At 36.4% G+C, this 21003-nt stretch overlaps 1 protein-coding gene across 7 annotated transcripts in view; it reads right to left on the bottom strand.

Annotated features, from left to right (window-relative positions):
• SORBS2 (sorbin and SH3 domain containing 2) overlaps positions 1 to 21003 on the bottom strand; it is a 148461-nt gene that overhangs the window by 38340 nt on the left and 89118 nt on the right. For 3 of the 7 annotated variants that reach the window (XM_066185869.1, XM_066185870.1, XM_066185875.1), the window contains 6 exons: positions 18345 to 18489; positions 15821 to 15996; positions 10434 to 10500; positions 9584 to 9628; positions 8222 to 8405; positions 5015 to 5129 (listed from right to left, as the gene is read on the bottom strand). In XM_066185869.1, the coding sequence (XP_066041966.1) occupies positions 5015 to 5129; positions 8222 to 8405; positions 9584 to 9628; positions 10434 to 10500; positions 15821 to 15996; positions 18345 to 18489 (732 nt within the window). Of the gene's footprint in view, positions 1 to 5014; positions 5130 to 8221; positions 8406 to 9583; positions 9629 to 10433; positions 10501 to 14978; positions 15137 to 15820; positions 15997 to 18344; positions 18490 to 21003 lie in introns of those variants that run through there. The other 4 variants (XM_066185871.1, XM_066185873.1, XM_066185872.1 and 1 more) reach the window with 4 other exon arrangements.

Genomic DNA, 21003 nt, shown 5'->3' with positions numbered 1-21003 from the left:
CAGCCTACTGACATTACCCTGTGAGCCTCAAGGTGCCCTGAAGAGCAGAAGCCCCACACCTACACAGTGATGGAACCATGTCCCTCCTTGCAGGGAGGCAGAACACACGGACAAATCAGATGGCTCCCCCAAGCCAGCCAAGAAGATAAAATTGAGAATGGGAGTCGCCTCCCTTTTCAACTTCAAATACTCTTGCAATTAGCTGCAAGCTTAAAAACCCTTGTGTTTCTGCTAGTAAATAAAAAGCTAGAAATAATGTATTTTATCTAGTTTCTAAGTTTTCCTTTCTTCTTGTGTAGCAGTTGCAAATAAAATGAGACTGCTACAAAGTATGTAAAGCTAACTCCATGCGGCCAAATCCACCTTAATTTACAGTTTCAACCGCAGAGGGCAGCAAACAAAAAGAAACTGAGCACTAAAGGTGCAAATTCCCTGCTTCCTGGCAATTTTGGAGAGGATTGCATTCCCTGTTCTACCAAGATCAATACACAGGCAATTGATTTTGCTGGGCTTTTTGGCTGCGAGTTTTGCGGACAGACCTTTTTGTATTATCTCCCCTTCTAAGAGTCTTAAAATGAATTCATCAGTTTGACTTAAAGCTGCACTTGGCTTAGTCTCACAAAGTACCTCTCAAACTACTGGAATAGAAAGTAAAAGCAATAAAGGAAAATCCCTTATTATGACTTGCCAGTCAAGTAATCTATCCTACAATCTATCCTTCATCTAGCAATTTTGTAATATTATTATTTATTGAAAATATGCTACTAAAGACCACTAAGTAACTTCACTCCTTTTGCCTTATGCACCAGCTGGTCAACAAAACACTACATCAGGATACTCAAGTATAGAACATTGACAGTGAAAAAAATTACATTGTAGTATTACATGTAGCTTTACCTGTTCTTGGTTTGATACACAAATAGACATCCACAGGTAATAATCAAAACTGTGCATTTAAACTCATGAATTACATGGTTCTTACATGGAGACCAGTATTTTGCATTTCTAAGTTCAGACACCAATCTGAAGCCTGTCTGGAACAGTGGGCTGAGATGCCTGTTGCAAATTTGTCTTTGGCATTTTATTACCTCTAAAGAATTAAAGAATTTTCTCTTTTCTTTCGTTTTTTCTTCCTCTCTCTCTCTCTCTCTCTTTTTTTTTTTTTTTTTTTTTTTTTTTTTTTTTTTTTTTCCCCTCTTTTGGACTACTTTAAAATAGCTGTGGTAACTCCAAGTCTACTGCCAGATGGACTTAGTCTATTTCTTTATGTAAAGAAATATTTTTAAATGAAATATTAAGCATACCAAGCAGAATAGTCAGATAACCAGATTGAGATGTCAGAAGCATCTGTGCATGTTCCAAAGAAAATGTGCATGTTCTAAAGAAAATTTCCAATTTTTCACTACACTAAAAACTAAATCAAAAACAACAGATGTATATCATGGAACAAGCCCAGTCTATTTCTTGTATTTGACAAAAGAGTAATTTTTAAAAATTCTAATTATGAATTCCTCTTTCATATAAACTCAGTAGGAAATTTGTATGTTGAACAGAGATTAAAAAATCTAGAACCAAAATTTACCCTCACAGTTTTATTTGACTATCACATGTATACTTTTATGCTTAGAATAAAACAACTAGTGAAAACAGAGGCATTGCTTGTACCAATTTTATGAGGTCTTTTTTTACAGTAACGTTGAGATTCTTTCATTCATACTCTACTGCAGAAATAGATATATGTATATGTATGGAGGAATTGCTTCTCATATATACAAGGTAGAAACTAGTAAATAATAAAATTTAATTTCATTTCCACATGAGTAAGATTAACTTGTTACATTGCCATTGTCTTTTTAATGGAAAGCAAACATCCATTTTAGGAAACAAGTTCATCGTTTGGATGATGTCGGAGAAAAAGAGGAATATTTAGTTGAATTGCAGACACTTGAGATGGAAACATACATCAAAACAACTTACGTGCCACCCTATCAGTAGCTTTTTGAAATAGGAAAAAAAGGAGCTGTATCACCATGTCTTGTAAGACTATTTAATGCCTTAATATCACAAACTTTTACTGTAATCTCAAAATACTAATCCCAAGCTTCTCCTTTATGCTGATGTTTTATACTCTTCCAAATTCAAATTATGGAAGAAAACACATTAATTTACTGTTTCTTGGAAGAGGCTACTACATGATACAGCAGTTTGAAAGTACACTCATCCTTCTGCATCTATAAGAAAGATAATCAGTTATCCCTAACCAATCTATCTTTGTTACTAGGTCAGTGTTTTAGTTTATTATTTCGCACATTGTTTTGATTAATGCAGATCTTCTTTTGATCAGTGAGGATCTGCTGAATAGTATTTCCCACTAAATGTTAGTTTTACACTGAATCTCAGCTTCTTTTATTCTTCTCATGTTCTCATCTCCACATTAATCACAACTGATTCCAATCTACTACCTACACCAATAAAGGGAATGCTGATCTGTCAATTCTGACTTGTCCTGTTTATTATGATACAAGGCAGCTGTAAATATTTTATATTTTTAACAGATTACTTTGCCATCAACACTACAATCTTGTAGACATGTAAATTATTTAATTTTTTTAAAAAAGGGGATTTGGAGTGTTAGAAAAACTCCCTTTGACTTTTTTGGTTTTGACAAAACTAATAAAGTATGACTTTCTAGTTCAGACACAATAAACGTCCATCTTTTGCAATATTAATTTATTGCATTTATTTTATATTCCACATTAATATTAATACTTTCCTTCAGTATCATTGAAACCATTTTTCAGACAGTTTGAGATCATCAATGTGGAAGACTTAATTCATGCAGTACTGACACATTTGAGAATTTGGAGTTTTCATCTGAATTTGGAACCAATGCATTATTTTCAGATGTCAGCTCTTCCTATGCACAATGAAAAGAACTTTTGACCTGCTTTGCTGATCATCCTTTACAAAGTTAGTTTTACTTTCTATATCCCATTCAATGAATACAAGGAAAACAAACACCTCAGTGAAATCAATTAATTTTCTGTTAATAACATGGTCTAAAGGAAGTATCTTAATTACATAAAGCTAAATAGCATCTTTATCAACAGTAGACATTCCAGACGGATGAAACTGTTATAGCTCCCTATTTTTTCAAGTATGTTAAACTAGTGTCAGCACAACTTTCATCTCATATCAATTTGCAATTTTTTACAGCTCGGAATAATACATAAACAAAAAATCTCTCCTTTCTGTACATTAATGTACTCTTCTCAGCTTTAAAAAAATTCTTATACAATGAGATGGTTCCTTGTATGTATGTCAGCTAAGCCTGAACTTTTAGTCTAAGCTTCAGATGACAAAGTATGACCTTACCTTGATGGATATTGCTTAAATAGGTACAACACGACTAAAGCTTTTTGGCATAAAAATATTTTAAGGACCAAACAAAGCTCAAAATTCCAACTCTTGATTTAGATTAGCAAAAGTAAAATGCATAAGCAAGTGGGAAAAAGGAATAATCATAAACCCTCACTTTTTTGGTATTTCATCAGCTTGCTAGAATTGAAAAAATGTAGTTCTGACAATATTCATCAGCACTGCAATTGTTACATGAATTATTTTTGTTCCCATTACATTAGGGGAAAATGTAATTTATTAGAAAAGTGAGGCCATTCTTGGAATACACTGAAATCCATGCACTTTTCTTATTTTTAATTTGAATCTGCTATTACTCTTTGGCATTGGGAAGGAAAATTGGTAGTTGGAAAATTACTTCAGTGTTTATAATGCAACCATGACACTCAAAAAGTGCTCAGGTCAAATGACACTGCCTTTTAAATAAAATCATTTGTTAAGTTCATCTGCACTCAGATACTGATTATATTGATTCATTACCAGTTCCTACAGAAATGCCAGTTTCCTCTTTGAAAAACACATCAGTTCTGCAGGAACTCAATTTCACAGGAGAAGAGTTTTGTGTTTTCTAGCTAACAAAAATTAGATTTCTGCAAAGACCACAAAAACAAAGGAAAAGGTGCTTGGTTCAGGTGTTTCACACTGTTGATATACTGCATATTCAGAAATTCAGTTATTTCCTTAATTTGCATTAAATTGGCAAAATAAATTCTGTTAACAAGCATGTAATACAGACACAAATAAAAATCCAGTACTGATTTCATAAACCTCTTTTTTGAAACTGGACTCCCTCAAACATTGCAACCTCAAAGTATAAGGCCAAGAAAAGAAAATATTGCCATTGATATATAACAGCTTTCCTAAAATAAGAAAGTATTAAGAATGCACAAAGCTAAATTAGAAGGCCTGGGTGAATGTCTTTCAGCAAATGGAAACTTCTGTTAATTGTCATTTTGCAAGCATTAAGCATGGCTTTATTCCACATTTCAATCATTATTTAGAAAGCAGGAATAAAGACTTCTAATTACATGCTAATGTACACTCCCTCAAATCACAGAGTATTTGAGGCTGGAAAGTACCCCCAGAGGTCATCTAGCCCAACCTTCTGTTAAAGTTAGGTCTAATCATATCAGGTTGCTCAGGGCTGTGTTCAGACGAGTCCTGTCTGGGCAACCTTGGCCAGTATTTGACAAAAATCTCCTTAGACATACAATTCAGCACATCCTGAAAATGCAAATATTTTATTTTTCTGCATTAATTAATCAAATATTATACGTGCTGTTAACACTACTGAAAATAAGTGCTGTAGATGCACACTAATTAGAAAAAGCAGTTTCCATCTGTTCTGCCTCTCATCCATGAGGTTTGCACGGTAGTGATTTCTTGGAAACACCGGAAGAAGTAAGTTGAGCGAATAAGCCAAACTCCATTTTTCAACATAACCATCATATAAGAGCAAAGACAAATTGCGGCAAAATTGTATTTGAAAATGAATCTTCAATATTCCTCTAAGTAGTTATTAATAATAGTAAATAATAAAAAGATAACCTCTTACCAAATCTCTTACTGTATTACCCATCTCACTTATGTGTCTTACCGGTCTTTCATGTTCAAGGATCGATGACTTTCCTGGCTCGTATTCAAAAATACTCCTTGGTTCAGAACGGAACTTGCGAGTATCTACCTTTCTGTCAGGAGGATCCCAGTCGTTCCTAAACAACAAATACAAGCAACTGAGCTAATTTACTGTCATCACCTTGTGCTTTACAGGTGTGTACAACAGAAACCCGCAAAGCCAAATGATGCTCAGAACAGTTAATCTTTCCAGATCTCAGCTGTGGAACACCTAGCCTGGCATCCCAGCGTTTTACTGTGTCATCTTGACCTTTTTACAGCAGGTATGCCCAGTACAGCAGAAAAATGCTAGAGATGTCCAGCCTGTGATCACTCATATTTTTCTTTCAACAAGTAGACCAGTTTAAAAACTACCCTGGCATACCATGTCAAAAAACATGCTAACCATTGCAAATAACTCTACATATTTTGTGCACTCTACTAATATAGGCAAACGGTAGATATTTTTGTCATCACATAATATGATGATAAGGCCATATTGAAAAGTTATAAAGTCTTCTCAGGCAAAAAAAGAGGAATTATTTTAAGATGTTATTTTAAAATATTACTTTAAATAAAAAAAATATTTTAAAAGACAGTGTGATGGTCCTGATCTGTAGTAGAATTGCTTCTGAATATCCTTGTAAGCAGCATATTGTTTCTCTATCTTGAACAGATTAACAAGAGGGAGAATTTGGCGGTTGAATTTGGATTAGGAATGTATCCATTTTCTCTACAATTACAAATTTACTTTCAATATAATAATGCTATGCAAAGAATAAAAAGTATCATGTTACTGTTTTTTCAGTCATTTACTATGTCATATTACTAACTACCTATATGTTATGGGGGAATACTTAGTTACAGTGAGAGCTACCTTTTCCTGGCAGTTCTTGTAGTACCTACCTTCATTGTACTTGGAAAACATACATATTTTTATTTAACACTGTGTAAAATGACCCACAAATAACTCAAAGGTTGGAGGAAAGGGAATGGGAAATACTACCAGCTATTGTCTGTATTTATGATAAGAAAGAGCACACACAGATTAATTTTTATTAGTTCTATTGGTCTTTCTGGTGTGACTTGGTTTGATGTGACCTGACATCATAATGCACATCTCATGTGCCTTAAAAAAAATCTATGGGGTAGCTTTTGTTTATAGTATGCTTGCAAGTGCATTTCAGGGACACAGACATCTCTATTTATAAAATGCCCTACATTTCAAGGGAAGTAGTTCTACATGTTATTGTTTATTTTCACTGAGGAAAAAATTATTTTCAGAGCAGAAAAGATTGCATTTTTTTTGAGAATGAACACATGAAAAATTTCCATTTTTGAGAAAATGGAAATATTCTTATGAAGTTGCATTATACTGCAAGCCACTGAAGAAAAAAGGATGCTACTGAAATTCTGATTCACACTCAGTTCAGCTAATCTACAGTTTAAACCTTTTATCCTGTATGGACTGTATTTTGAGCTCAACTGCTACTGTAAACCGTATCTTGCCTCTCAGCTATGAAACATGTGATATATGTGGACCTAAGCCTCTTACATGAAATTTTAAATACTCTGGCTTTAAGGGCAATTTAAAAAAGATTCTCCCAATGGCAGGAAAAGATTGATGAGCAATAGCTTTCAGCAGTGGGCAAAGCATAACTAATGTGTTTGGCATCCCTTGGCCTGGAGAACACAGATTTCCACCACCTGTCATATCATGCAGGAAATTAAAAGGGGAGGTTAAATAGCCGAATTCACTGCTGAGCAGTTGTTTCCAAGCTTGACAAAAGAAACTGCTACAGACCTCAGTTTCTGTGACCAAGGCCCACCACAGGACAACAACTCACACAACTTCAGAGATCAAAGCTAAACAGTTCCACGTTTTGGTGTCTTGCTAAAAAAATCTGCACTTCTGTATGACCTGCTAACAAAATTCAAGCCTCATGGCCTCTGTGACGCAGACCAGCTTGCACCTTTAGCATTTCCTCTTGACAACCTGCCCTTGGCAACAGGGAAGCCAAAATCAGCAACCATCAAGCAACCTCATCTTCCTCTGAAGTAGGTGTATCTACTGAATTACAATTTCGATTGCCACTACCTACAAATTTTTCAAAAAGCTATAGTCATGTCTTCATTTTAAACACTTTGCATGGTCTTTCCTCATAATATTTTATTCTAACTGCTAACTACTTGAAACTGTTTAATATAATTAAATTTCTACATATAAATATATTTACAATGTCCAAGATGACAAAAATGGTCAAATTCTCTTTTGTTATTGAGTGTAACCAAGAGAGGGGAGCTTGTAAGCACAGATGAAAGGAAAAATATTACCTAGATAATAGATAATATACAATAGATAATATGTAATAGATAATATATATATAGTCACACACATATACATTTATCATAGCTTAATATTATATTAACATGTAGTATTAATTAATGTCAACACTAAAGAAAAATATTTTTTGCTTGAGTTAGTACCTACATATATGCTGAAGTCAACAGAATTTGTGTGCAGGTCTCTTGCATGGTTTTATCAAAAGGATAAACACTTCTTTCCTGAGTTATTAATTACTAACTTTTTCCAGACTGGACTCTAACCAGTGGTACCTGGTTTTGTGCAGAGAATTTGGATAGAAAACTATGAGATATCTGAAAAGCCTCTTTAATCTGTAAACACTGTCTTGGTCTACCAAAATGGAGATTGAAAAAACTGGGGGTATAAAACACTTCTAAGCTCCGAGGAAATGTGAGTTGACTGCTACAGTCTTGCAGTTTTGCTCTCCCTTGAATTCTGAATTACATCATCTTTTTGATTCCCTCTTTTACGCTGGATACAATAAATGGCCTTTCCTACTCAGAGACAAACCATTGAAGACAGCTCCTAGAGCACAGACTGTTCTGAAACAGAACAAGCAGGACAACACCACTAATGAGAATCAAAATCCTTAATGCTCATGGTCCCATCATGAATAAGAATAAACACTTCAGCACACTGAAGAAATGACAGCACCATGCGTGATGCCCAGACTCCTGGCGAAGATCACCCCTCATCACCTCACTGGCCCTTGAATAAAGCCCTTGAAGTCATATCATTCTAGAGCTGCTATTTTATCCTTTGTTTTATTCTGCAATTGGAATACTGTACTTAGCAAGAACATCTTTTGAAAATTCCCTAACTTACTTTTCTGGTGTAGACCGTTGCCTCATGCGATGTGGTGGTACTGGTGGTGGCACGTGGGGGGGCAAAGGGGATGAGACCTTAAAGGCATCGGAACCACTGTCAGAAGCGCTTTTGGACAGTGGTCTGTATGTCTGTGTCTTTGCAGCTGGGTGTGCCTGAGCAGAAAAGGATGGACTGTAGCTACCTAATATAAAACAAAACCAGAAACAGTCATAGCATGAGAGTAAGTCTTAAAAAAACACAACGTGGAATGCTACAAGAACCCACAGGAACTCAATAAAAAGGCAAGATTACAAAAATGCGTAAATGAGTTTTACAAGTAGATTGCTGTGTATTGTGTAACTTATCAGAGAGCTTCTTATATATTTTTACACAAAATTACAAACAGATAACGTGCATCACAGTTAAAATAAATTAATTTGATGGAGGAGTTAATGGGTGTATACATCCATCACATCTGTTAATGACAGCCTGTAATGAATCTCCAGGCTCATCCTGTTGCTCAGTTGTTCCATGTTCAGAAGGTAGAGAAGAGGCAGGAAACACACCTTTTTTCATTGTTTTAATAACTGGTTGGTTTGTGATGATGAGGCAATAGCATATCTTGAAGAGGATCACAAGAGTACAAAGAGATGTCAAACCTCTGACCCACAACAAATTATCTGAACAGCACAGAAGAAGACACTATTGAGAGCATGTTTAATGCAACAAAAACTGAAATGAAAAAATTTTGAATGGCTTTTTTGCAGAAGGCATTATGGCCTTTTTGCACATAGTCTATTCATGCTTTCATTTTTGCTTTTTTTTGGAAATAATTTTACCATATGGGTATAATCTTCTTAAGAAACAATAATTATATATCTTAGATGAATATGTCTTTTCTTGCGGCTAAATAATGTCAATGAGACTGCCTATAGCAAAAATGGACAAGTTTGTGAAACAATTTTTATTAGGCATTCATGCTGCATATTTTAAAAGTGTATTCAGTACATTCTTCTTGTCTTTTCATGTCAGTAATTAGTATTTTCAATTTCACACAGTAGTTCCCTTTCTATTTCTATAAGAAAAGGCTGCGTCGCTAACAATCACTAGTGAAAATAAATGCAATGTAATCAAGTAACCACAGTGCTAAGTGTCTCCTTCTACAGTAACAGTTCCACAGCTGCAATTAATTTCTGTAGTAAGAATGAAACTAAAATCAAACTTGTTTCATTTGGGGGAAAAGGGCATGAACAACTGAGATTAAACAAGACAATAAAAAGTGTGTCTACAAGCATTATAAAAGCGAGCGTGAAGAGTTAACTACACCATTACTTGCTGACATTAACAAAAGCGTCATTTGGAATATGGAATAATTCCTACCAGTATTGTATGCATATGCAGTATTATACAAGTCTGTGTCGTCATCTACAAAAAGAAATGCATATGTTACAGTAGTGCCATACATGCCAGTTCATCACAGAAACTGAGCTTTGTTTTTGGAAATACAAATAGAAGACTGGTAGGCAATCAAGCACTGTATTTCTTTTCCTCGTCTCATAGGTGATTTTGGAAGACTCTGTCTTCCCATTATAATTAGGCTGTTTTTCCATCTTACTGTATTTTATCTTCTGGTCATGTCACTCATATTGCATACTTACTAAGTTAGCACCAAACTGCAAATTACTTTTTGTCTGTTCTTTTCCCCTCCCCAAGTTGATTCCTTCCTTTTGTCAGCTTCTGCTACAGACTGTTAAGTTGTTCCTATCACAAAAGGCAATCCTAAATATCTACTATGTGACTAGTGTTCAAAATAGAGCTTGTAAGCCAACATTCTCCTGCCTACATTTCTCATTCTCCCACTAACATTCTGTGTGACCATACTGAATGTTAGCTCTACCTTAGATGAATAAAGTCTCTTTCCTTCTGGAGTTGTAATGAGTATAATTGCCATTTATACAGTTCCCTGACATCCTTGAGGCAAGTCACAAAGGGCATTAAAGCTAGCAGTGTCACCAAAGCTCCTTTTCAGCAAAAGCAAGTAAGATATTCTATGACAACAATTAAATTCAGGCATGAAATTTATCCTTAAACCAGCCAGTTTACTAGCCCACGCTGTTCTAACACTGGAGTTCTCCAAAAGAAAGGCAGTACAGATGGTAGGAGATTTACAGTAGACAATTTCTCATCCCTCAAACTGGACATGAGGATACAAAGACAAGAACATACTCACCAGGCTTATGAACCATATGGATTTGCTTGAACATTGTCTTGTACCAATCCTTTGGCCTGTCAACTGTCTAAAAAAAGACAGTTTTAACAATTAATGACAAAAATACCCATGTGTACAGATCGGATCAGACATTCAAAGTCATTCTGGACAGAAATATTATATGTTATTCCCTATTTAAAATAATAATAATTCTAATGTATTTTGAATGTATTTATGCATTTTATCGAGGAATTCCTGTAACAAATTCTGGAAGACACTGAAGATTGAGTCAGTCTTGGACTCTGATCTTGGGAGGGTATAATGGTTCAGAACACAGGAATTATTGCGAGGTCAACAGTTCATCATCTTAGTGCCCGATACCTGACAACAATGAATGCTAGATTCTTTACAGGAAAACAGACACACCACAGAAGTTATATCGATATCATAACAGAAGTTATGATTACAAGCATGTAAGAAGAGTTTCTTTTGACCTTCTGGCAATTTCTGGCTTAAATTACTTTCAAAATGTAATTGCTAAATAATGCAGAAAAACTTTGTAATACTGCTGAGAAGAGATCATACTATATTTCAGTTAATGTTTGGATTGTAAACAAAGAGTATTCCTTTTACCAATTTTAAAAGCCCTTTCCAGACAGCTTGATTTTAACTTATTCAATAATCACTCATTAAATTATACTTATCCTTACTTTTGCAAACTAAGTAATCCCAAGGTTCCCTCTGCTCATATTAACACCTGCTTGTGCTTGTTTTTATCTCTTACCCTTCTGAATTTTCTCTTTTGCTGCAATTTTTTTTTTTTGAGGTAGGATGATAGTATTTCAGGAAAGAATTAACACAAAGGCAAACATGTTTTCAGTATTATCCTTCTTAGGTGCTAAAATTTTACTTATACCACAGTAGTCAAGAAAAGCAGAAGTTGTAATGCAAAGAATCATGGAATCACAGAATGGCCTGGGTTGAAAGTGACCTTCAAGATCATCAAGTTCTAACATCTCTCCCATGGACAGAGACAACTTTCACTAGGCCAGGTTGCCCTGAGCTCCATCCAGTGTGGCCTTGAACACCTCCAGGGATAGGGCATCCACAGCTTCTCTGGGCAAACAAAAACCCCTTTGTGTTCAAACTTCATGATTCACTGGGAAAATTCAAAGGACCTCTCTTGAAGTGCATTATCTTGCACCAGCTAATACCAAATTTGCAATCACTTTGCTTACTCCTCTTTACCAGAGAAAGTGAAAATCTACAAATTCTTCCCTACAGAATACTGGACGGATTTGCGTGTGGTCACCACATACTGCCATCTTTACTAAATCACACCTTTGCCATGATTACTTGTTATCTGTACATAACGAATATGTTTTGTTTACAATGGGGAGCTCTTACTATAAGGGACTAGGCAGAAATACTACTGTATTTAGGGGACTAATTGAGTTGTCATAAAAATTCTAATAAAATATATTAGAACAATGTTTAAAATAAGAACTGAAAGTCAGTTGAAGAACTTGAGAATCTCCTGGGTAAGAAAAAATTAGGCAGAATTATGCTTTTTACCTAGGCCTGCTTGCAAGACAAAGGAGATTCAGTTTTGTCTCAAGATAAGGTAGCTCCCTTCCCCCACCTACCAATACTGCTGAGTTGTGCCAATTGTAAGTTATTCAGAAGCAGATTTGGGTCATTTTAATATTGTTTCCCTAAAGGTATTAAATATCTATACTAGTGGAACTCTGGTTACAATACTTTAGCTAGACTTGAAACAAGTATGCTGTTTGGTGCTCCAGGATCATATATGCCCAAAAGTTTACAATTCCAGGAGGTCTGAAGGAATTCACACTGATGGGCACAACCTCCCGGCTTCTCCTCATTTCCCACAGCAACAGACCCATGATATTCTTACTGCCTTTCTGATCGAATTGAACGGAGAAGAGTCATCCAACCAGTGGTAGGTGAACAAATTGCAAATAATGCATAAATACTACTGCTATGTCCCTGCTGTTTGTCAAGCATTGCCTGGTCCTCCACAACGTCAAAGGAGGCTCCCACATAGAGATCCGGTATGGAGAAGCATGAGTACAGAAGAAGGTTTCTCAACATCTTTCTGGACATTTGAATGTTCCTTTCTATCATCATCTCCCCAGCAACCCCCTCCTAGGGGGTTCAAGCCTCAGCCAATAGCTTGGCTTTAAGTTATAAACCAGATAGGATTAAGAAACAGAATACATTAATTTTGAAATACATTTTCTCAGCTTATATTCACTGGTCCCACACACCAACATTGTTTGAGGGATTAACAGTATTCACAATGCACAAAGCCATTCAGATGCCATCCTGCTTTGCATATATTATAGCTGATGCAATTAAATGTTGGAACATGGTATCATCATATGTGAAAAAACCCCAATCAGCCAAATAGCATGTAGAGGACATAAGAAGTAACTGCAATTGCTTCTTAGGAGAGTCCATAATCACTGCAGTATTGTAATCATCCATCAGGAAGTATGCAATTAAAGGAGGCCTCTCTGATCCTGAGATTAGCTCAGCTGGTGGAAACAGTATGCTAATAATGCTTGGATCCCCATATGGGCTATTCACTGAAGAGCTGGACTTGATGATCCTTGTGAGTCCCTTCCAACTCAGAATATACTGAGACTTTCAGTGGACCTCTGTTTTTTTGGGCTTTGTTTCTTACATTTTTTTCAAGCTGAAAAATTAAATCATGAAGTATGGAAAAGAAACCTAGTGGAATTTGATTTTTTTTTTATTCTTACTAAGTAGAGGCCTTTTCAGTCTACAGATTAATTTTGATAATTAGATATAAAGCAATCATTTTGGATAGACTACTACAGTGCAGTCTTACTGCTTTCCATGAATCTGGCTTTTCCTTTCCCAGGTCCCTGCTGGTGGTAAATGGTGCTATATTTGACTGAATGCTTTTCTGAGTGAACAGCATTTTACCCTCTCTTTTTCAGAGCATTCATTTTTAGTGTCTTGGAATTTTACCATCTTTGGGGCAGGGCTTGGCACAAAGGCAGAACCTAATGACAATCTGAATTTTCAAACTTGCATTTCCCAGAGCTAGAAGGAGCTAAAGTGGCATAGAAGAAACATGTTAACATGGGATGGGGGCTCTGAGTGAAGAAAAAGCTTTATAGGAGTCTTTGACTTCTCAGAAGCCTGAAACAGAATGGGTTAGCAGGAATAGAAAGAAGAGAACCTCTTTCTGTTTTCCTTGGCTAAACAGCTGTCACAAACCATGTTCTGAGAGTAAAGACACACTTGGAGGAGACTATCACATCTTGAAAAACCTCTTTACTCCTGAGAAACACGCAAAATGTGGAACATAGATACTCCGGAGTTCTAAGTGACGTGCTAAACTTTGAGCGGCACAGCATTTTGGAATACAGTGTTTGTTACCTATCACCCCTGGATCTTCATTTACTGCTCTTTTTGATAGACTCTTGCAATTTTCACAAAGATGGAAGTATAAGAAACTTCTAAATTTTACATGCAATGATAATTTGAAAACTTTTCTCTTCAGATGGACTGAGGCTGAACCTTCTGGGAGAAGATTCCTATTTGGATTGCTTGCTGACCTTGGAGCAAGGGAAGGTGATACACCCTACCTTCTACTATTAATGGCAAATGCAGTTTTAGCACTTTTTCAAGGTGCAACATATTTGGGTATTTTGCTGACAACTATACCAGCTTTATTCTTGCTCATCTGGGGTATACAGGGCTCAAATATACTTGTGCACAATTATAAAGTAATCTCTAATAAGTATCTTGAAAACAATTTTACTACCAGCTATGTCTTAAGGAAGCAGAATAAGGATGCAGAATGGCACATCAGACACACTCTTACACATACACACGCTAGCATAAAGTTTTAACTTATATCTCATTGAGAGAATTATTTCTATAATACTAAGGTTACAGGCTGTGAGATTTCTTGAAATTGAAACAGAAAAAAAACCAGAGCAAAACCAGCACAAAAATGTCCTTATTAAAACTGAATTATCTTTTTAGGAGAAAATCTGAAAGACTCAGATCATAGAACCTGAAAGTTAAATATACTTTGGCAGATTGCCAACTTCATTAGGCACACTTAAGGGGGATTTCTGTTATAATCTTATATAACTGATATGCACCCTATTAGAACAATCTGCTACTAAAAAAGCACAAAACCAATTACTATATCCAATTTAAAGCAAAGGGACTACTTACTTAAAAAGAGGACAGGAAGCTAGAGCATTGCTGCAAAGAAATGTCTTCATTTTTAAGAGATTCTGATCGTATTACTTTTTTCATCAAAAATAAAACAAGAAATGCCAGCGTTTCTCCCCCATTCCTATAAAAATTGTTCCCATCTTACTACTTATCCTGATTTTTTCCTATCGATTTTCTCCATTAATTCCTGGTTTCCCCCCTAGTTTTTGAGTCCCTTGAAGCAATTCTTGGCAATACAACATAGACCCATATGCCAATACTGGCAGACAAGATACATCCTACAGCTGCTACATCCCTGTAACCTCACTAAGACTTCACCTGCAAGGGCTCTGCCGCTTTCATCCTGGCTCCCACTCTTCTCACTTTCTCCGTCCAGCACAGCAGTTCTTCTCTGGCTGGGAAGGCCAGTAAGTGCTGCCTTTACAGACCCAGCGCAGCTGCCTCTGTGCTCTCTGGAGCAGCCAGAAGAGGCTGCCCTGACAGCAGAGTGGAAAGAATGCTTCAGCATAGTGAAAACAAAACTCTTCAGTTTGACATCCTGGGACCACTCAAGCAGTGACCAGCAGCAGATGATCAAAACTGGGCTGGTCACAAAGAAAGGGCTCCCCAGCTATTCTCTTACGTGTCACTCAAGGGCACAGTGATTATTTGCTGCACTGCCATGAAAATGCTACTCCCTTAGACTGCCATCAGAACAAAACTATGCATTTCTATACTACCCTGATGACATGAGAACACTGCCCCAAGAAATGCACAAGTATAAAATTATAACATATACACACTCACAGATGTATATAGGAATATTTGCACAAACACACACACACATATACATATATATATATATATAGAGTATGCATAAACTTTATTTTAGAAATAAACCAAATGCAATTACCGTGCATCTCCAAAAGGCAAGAACTACAAGAGACACAAGAAAGACACAAAATTTTGGCTACTTCTAATTAAAACTAGAAACATGAGGTTGCCCAATTATGCTCCCATCAGCATTCTCCTTTTCGTCAACACACAATATTATATTCACAAGGCCACTGATTACGCACGCCCTATTCCAAATTATATAAGAGTAGAAGAATGTGAAAAACCCATTACCAACAATCAGTTCATTGTATGAGTTCATACACAGATTTCCCAGAATTTCCTACCGTTCTAATTGCTGTAGGGATTCCAGATTCATCTACCGGGCCAATCCCTGCATAATGCGGAGCTTTAATTACTGTAATTTTTTTTTCTTCTTCTGAGGATCTACAGATTGGTATTGTACTGGTGGTGGTGGTGCTGCCAATATTCTGAACATGCTGTGAGTATGTCTCTGTGGACTCTGTAAAGATAACATGACAGAAAAATGTGTAATGACACAATAATCATACTTGGCAGTTAAAAACACACTTCCCCATTTCAGTACGCTGTACAAAAGCTGACAATCTTAACCATATGTGTACTAATTTTTTTAAAAGAAATATCATCTGAACTACGGATTTGCCCTACTTAATAATATAATTATATTATTAATATAATAACTAATATACTTATTAATATAATTCTCATTAAGAGAATTATAAACTTACTTAAGGACCAGACAAGCTATTAAATTCAGAATTATTTAAAGTAGAAGTTCTTTTTCACAACACCTTGCTTACTAAAAAGAGAAAACCCCCAACAAAGATTGCAAAATCTATTGAGAAAGGTGCAGCAGCCTTTCTCCTATAAATCAAACTTCTGCACATTTTCTACCTGTTCCTTGGAAACCAGTGACTTAATTTCAAAACTTCCACCCACCAAGTCTAGCAAACTATAGAAAATTGCTGTTCTGTAAGCACAGCAAACAGCCTTGCACAAAAAAACTTATGTGATATGTGCTAAGAAACATGAAGTTTTGATGCATTAATATTTTTAAGAGACAAATTCTGACATACAGTGGTCTTCCCGTAACGTGTGTTGATATGTTTATGTGACTCCATGTATAATCCATAAAAATGGTTTTTGCTAACCTGGAATCTGTAGAGCAACACGATGATCCACCTACGGTAACTGAGGTGTAGTGTACAAGATGCTACTGTTTTGTAGTAACTTGCAATATTTCTACCCTTCCCCCTCGAATCTTCCTTTATAACTAATTAAATTATTACAGCACTATTACCATTTCCTTCTAAAACGCAGAGTATTTTACTTAACAAAAAACACCTCTGTGCTGGGATGTGACATGAAAATTTGTACTTCTGCAGAAAATACACTCTTTCCTGTACACAAGAAAAAGAGCCCTACTCTTTTAGGCAGCAGGTTTCATTAAATTAGTGGCCTGCTATTACAAAGCCTCTATTTTGCAAGTGAAGGTACAGTGAGACGATTCCACTGCAGGATAAATGAATGCAGGGAGTGAAAATATCTCTTCTAACACTAATGGTGACAATTAAAATTGACTTTCATGTGGCATTAACATCCACTGATTATTCTGAAATAAAATATGAGTTGTAATATGAGCCTGCAAAAGGAGCTCCGGTGACTGAAAGCTCTAATTTTAATTTGAGTATTTCTGCTCACTCCCATTGCAGCACTGGATTTGGCATGGCTGTTCCAGCTGTTTACTCAAGTCTGAAATCCTGTAAATAATTCAGTGCTACACATATATGGCGAGGGGCAACTCTGTGGCAAACATCTGAATATTTGGAACTTTTTCCCAAAATGCATGATGTTAAATTTAGAAAACATTTTGGATTTGCTCCTTCATTCTTCACAGGCCTCAAACTGGGGCCATCAGAGGGATTTCTACATGAGCAAAGAGAATTAAATCAGGCTGTTACTGTGGAACACTGAACTTCAGCATCATACGAGAGTGAGAGTCATGGGAAAATACATATTTTAGGTATATCCAAACCAGTTGCTTAATAGATCTTTAGATCAGCAAACCAGAAGCAATCAAAAACCTTAGAAGTCTGTGATGTGGAGTAACCCATGTATATGCTTTTTGTACTTATCACTATGATGACAGCAGCATTTGTCTAAGATGTCTCAGAGCAAGAACTGTCACCTAATCTCCCTGCAAGCACAACAAAAATGTAAACTGTGGGACCACATTCACGTTATTTTGCATGTATAATCTTTTCTAAATATGCAAAACACTGGTAGAAAAAGCAGCAAGTAAATGATTCTCCTGGAAAAATGGGATTATACTGGCAAAGAGCCTAAGGCTGATGGTATTCGGTTTAATTTTTAAATTAAAGATGCCCTAAAAAAAATACATGAACAAATTTTAGATTCATGTGGTTTTAGGTTTTTAAAAGCCCAGAGCCTCTCCCTTTGCTGAAGAACTATGGAAGTTGTAGGGAGGAGCAAAGTACAAAGTGGGCCCTTGGTTTCTTAAGGCAAAATCTGAAAGGGCTGGACAGTTGAGCTATTTTGATAGATGCCCTTTCCTTGGTAAAGCCAGTAGAAAATTGTGAGGAGGTTTGCTCACAAACCTAGGTTATAAAACTTGATAGTAACTCCAGTTCAGGATCACTACTGTACCTAACAATAAATGCTGTTTTTTTGCATTTACTTCCCAAGGTAGATGAATAGACAATACCTTCATTATGGACGTGAAGCACTCTGTAATTGTTTGCAGTCTTTGCCACATGAATCACAATATGTTGTGTAACATATAATGCAAAAATTCTGTGTGAGGCTTACCCATCATCCTGCCATGCTGCATGATAACAATGTTGGAATTGAGTGAAGCTGGTGGAGGGTAAGCTGAAGAAGGGGAAAAAGGCCTTTGAAAGTGACTCACTGGGCTGGCAGCAGTGCCAGAATTCCCATTCACTGTGATCTGAGCCTGAGAGAGACAAAACAATATCCCATTAAACTACAAACAAAGCTCTCCAACTGCTATCCCAAAGAAAGAGTGATGCAAGACTGTCATCCACGCACAATTACCAGTTGTCAGGTACACAGCCATAATGGCATCTGCATTCACTGAAACACAAAACATATCACAAAGGGAGTAGAGTGTGTTCCTTATATACCTTGTACCTCCCCTCTTCCCTCCTTGTGTGTGCTGTCTGTGATGCATGCTGCCATGGGAAGGTGACAGAGAGATCACGGTCAAGGCAATGAAGATGGCACAAACAAGGTTTACAGATGTCTGACAGCAATATAAAGTGAAGATGGCAGTAAAAGCTCCCAACACTGTGTGACAAAGGCTGTCTGCCACAGATCCCTCACACCAGGAGACATATTCCCTTAGTGCACATGCACAAGCACTATGGGTATTAATGGGAACTTCTGTGCAGACTGAAGGGAAAAGTCTCATTAGGGCTAGCTGAAAAGAGTGACAAAAGTTTCTTTAAAAAATGGAAGCCAGCTGGAGTGACTGTGAGATGCTGATATGTCATATATTACAATACAAATAAATAGCACCAATTAAAGAACCAACAACCCACAACCACAAAATGACAGAACAAAATCAAAAATGGGAGAGCTAAGCAAACTGGCAATTAAGCAGCAAGCACCTAAAGCGATTTAGGCTTTAGTCATTAGAGGTACTTCACAAGAGGAAACTATCTGCCCCCAGGTTTAGAATCCCTGCATTGGGACTGTATCACGTTCACAGGGAGTATTGGAAGAATCAAACTGAGATACTGAGAAAGCATCGAATGAAATAAGAGGGCAGTGAATATTTCAGCAGAAAAGCAAGGGAAGCTCTCTGCAACATCTCCTTAAGTGCAGAACTGTTCTTTGAATTAGAGGAACTACAAACTTTGCTCAACTTTATATAGCAAATAAACTAAAACATGCTGCAGATGTAAAAAAGAGACTATCTGAAGCAGCAAAGAATAAATAAAAACATTTTAAAATGCATATTATTTTTACAAATAAAAAAAAATTATTCATGACCTTCTGTATGCATTTGTATTTCGGAGATTACTGAATTGATTTTAACTTTTTAACTTCTTGGTCTCCCACAGCTAAGAGAGAAAAACAATCTCTGGGTCCTATGCAGACATCATGTGAACTCCTAGATGCATTCAGAGGTTTCTCAATTTAAGGACACCTGTTTTCAGAAGTGAGCTGTTATGGTGATGTCTCATTTGGAAGTTTTCTGTTTAAACGTCTCCCTCTTAGTAAACTCTAGAACCAAAAGCAACTTGGCTTTTATTATATTATTATGTGATCCTCTCAAAAAAAAAAAAAAAAAAGCTTCAGAGATATAAGAGTAGAAAAGCTACATAACTCAAAGACAGCATTTCAAGAAGTATGAAGGCATGTTTTCAGATAAGATTTCAAAATGAGGCCAGCCATCTCTCCTCTGCTTCAAGCGTTCACCCATTCTCTTTTGCTACACATTGTCTTTGTGGGAAAGCTTGTTTCTAGGGAAGGCAGGATGCAACTATGTGAAGAACCTTACACATTCTTACTCATTTACTATGGCTTTTGTTTCTCTGAGCAGAACTGGTGTGAGTTCTTTGCAGACTGGAAAGATACTCCTATGAATTTCTGTAATAAAAAATCGAGATATTTCTGAGAAGGACTTTACCAAATAGCTCAGTTAGACAGTAAGGCACTTAGACTAAATAGTAAAAAAATATCATGAAAACAGACCCACACAAGTAGTTGAAGGGTATCAGCCATAAATGTGTATGTGACATGTTCATATATGACATTGTTGGGTTTGCTTCTGAAGGTCAGCTATAATTTCTTAGTTTCTAATGATTTTCTCTTTGAGGAAAGCGTCTGTGAAGGTGGCTACTTCATTTGTTCACCTGATGCATCCTGCACGGTTTACAGGGCTAGCTAAAAAAGATAGTTTTACGAAGTTTCAAAGGCCTTTTCTTCCCTTGGAATCATTTGGTAGTTACTGATGTTTCAATCTGAGAATGTGATGCTTTAGGTCCAGGTGACAGAGTTTATTCCCAGATTTTACAAGGAAGTGAAAATCCTTTAAGATGCCTATTCATGAATTAGACGTTTTGCTTTCCTAGGTCATTTTTGTGGGAAAAGAAGACAATATGGGAAAAAACCCCTATTCGACCAAAAATGCACCCATTTTCCAATTTACTAGGAAAATAATAATTTTTTCATGGTGTTCCTTTCCCTAGCAACCTCTATTAATTTTTTTCTCCAGTATACTTAACCTATCCTCCACTGCAAGTAAAGCCACCTACTTCTTGCAGCAAGATAATCAAGATCTTGTAAAAATTCCTATGAGGTATCAGGTTTAAAATTCCTCTAATTTGCCTGAGCATCAGAAAGAGTAGCTCTTTGGATTTCTGAATCAGAACAGAAGAAGGCATCCATCTGGGACTGGACCTGCTTTTTAACTTTCTCTCTGCTGAGACAGGGAGAAGAG

Source organism: Chamaea fasciata, unplaced genomic scaffold, assembly GCF_029207755.1.
Source record: "Chamaea fasciata isolate MVZ Bird 193981 ecotype frontalis unplaced genomic scaffold, bChaFas1.0.hap1 SCAF_6, whole genome shotgun sequence".
NCBI lineage: Eukaryota > Metazoa > Chordata > Aves > Passeriformes > Sylviidae > Chamaea > Chamaea fasciata.
Note: the sequence above shows the minus strand (reverse complement) of the source record. Positions and strands in the feature narration are given on the sequence as shown.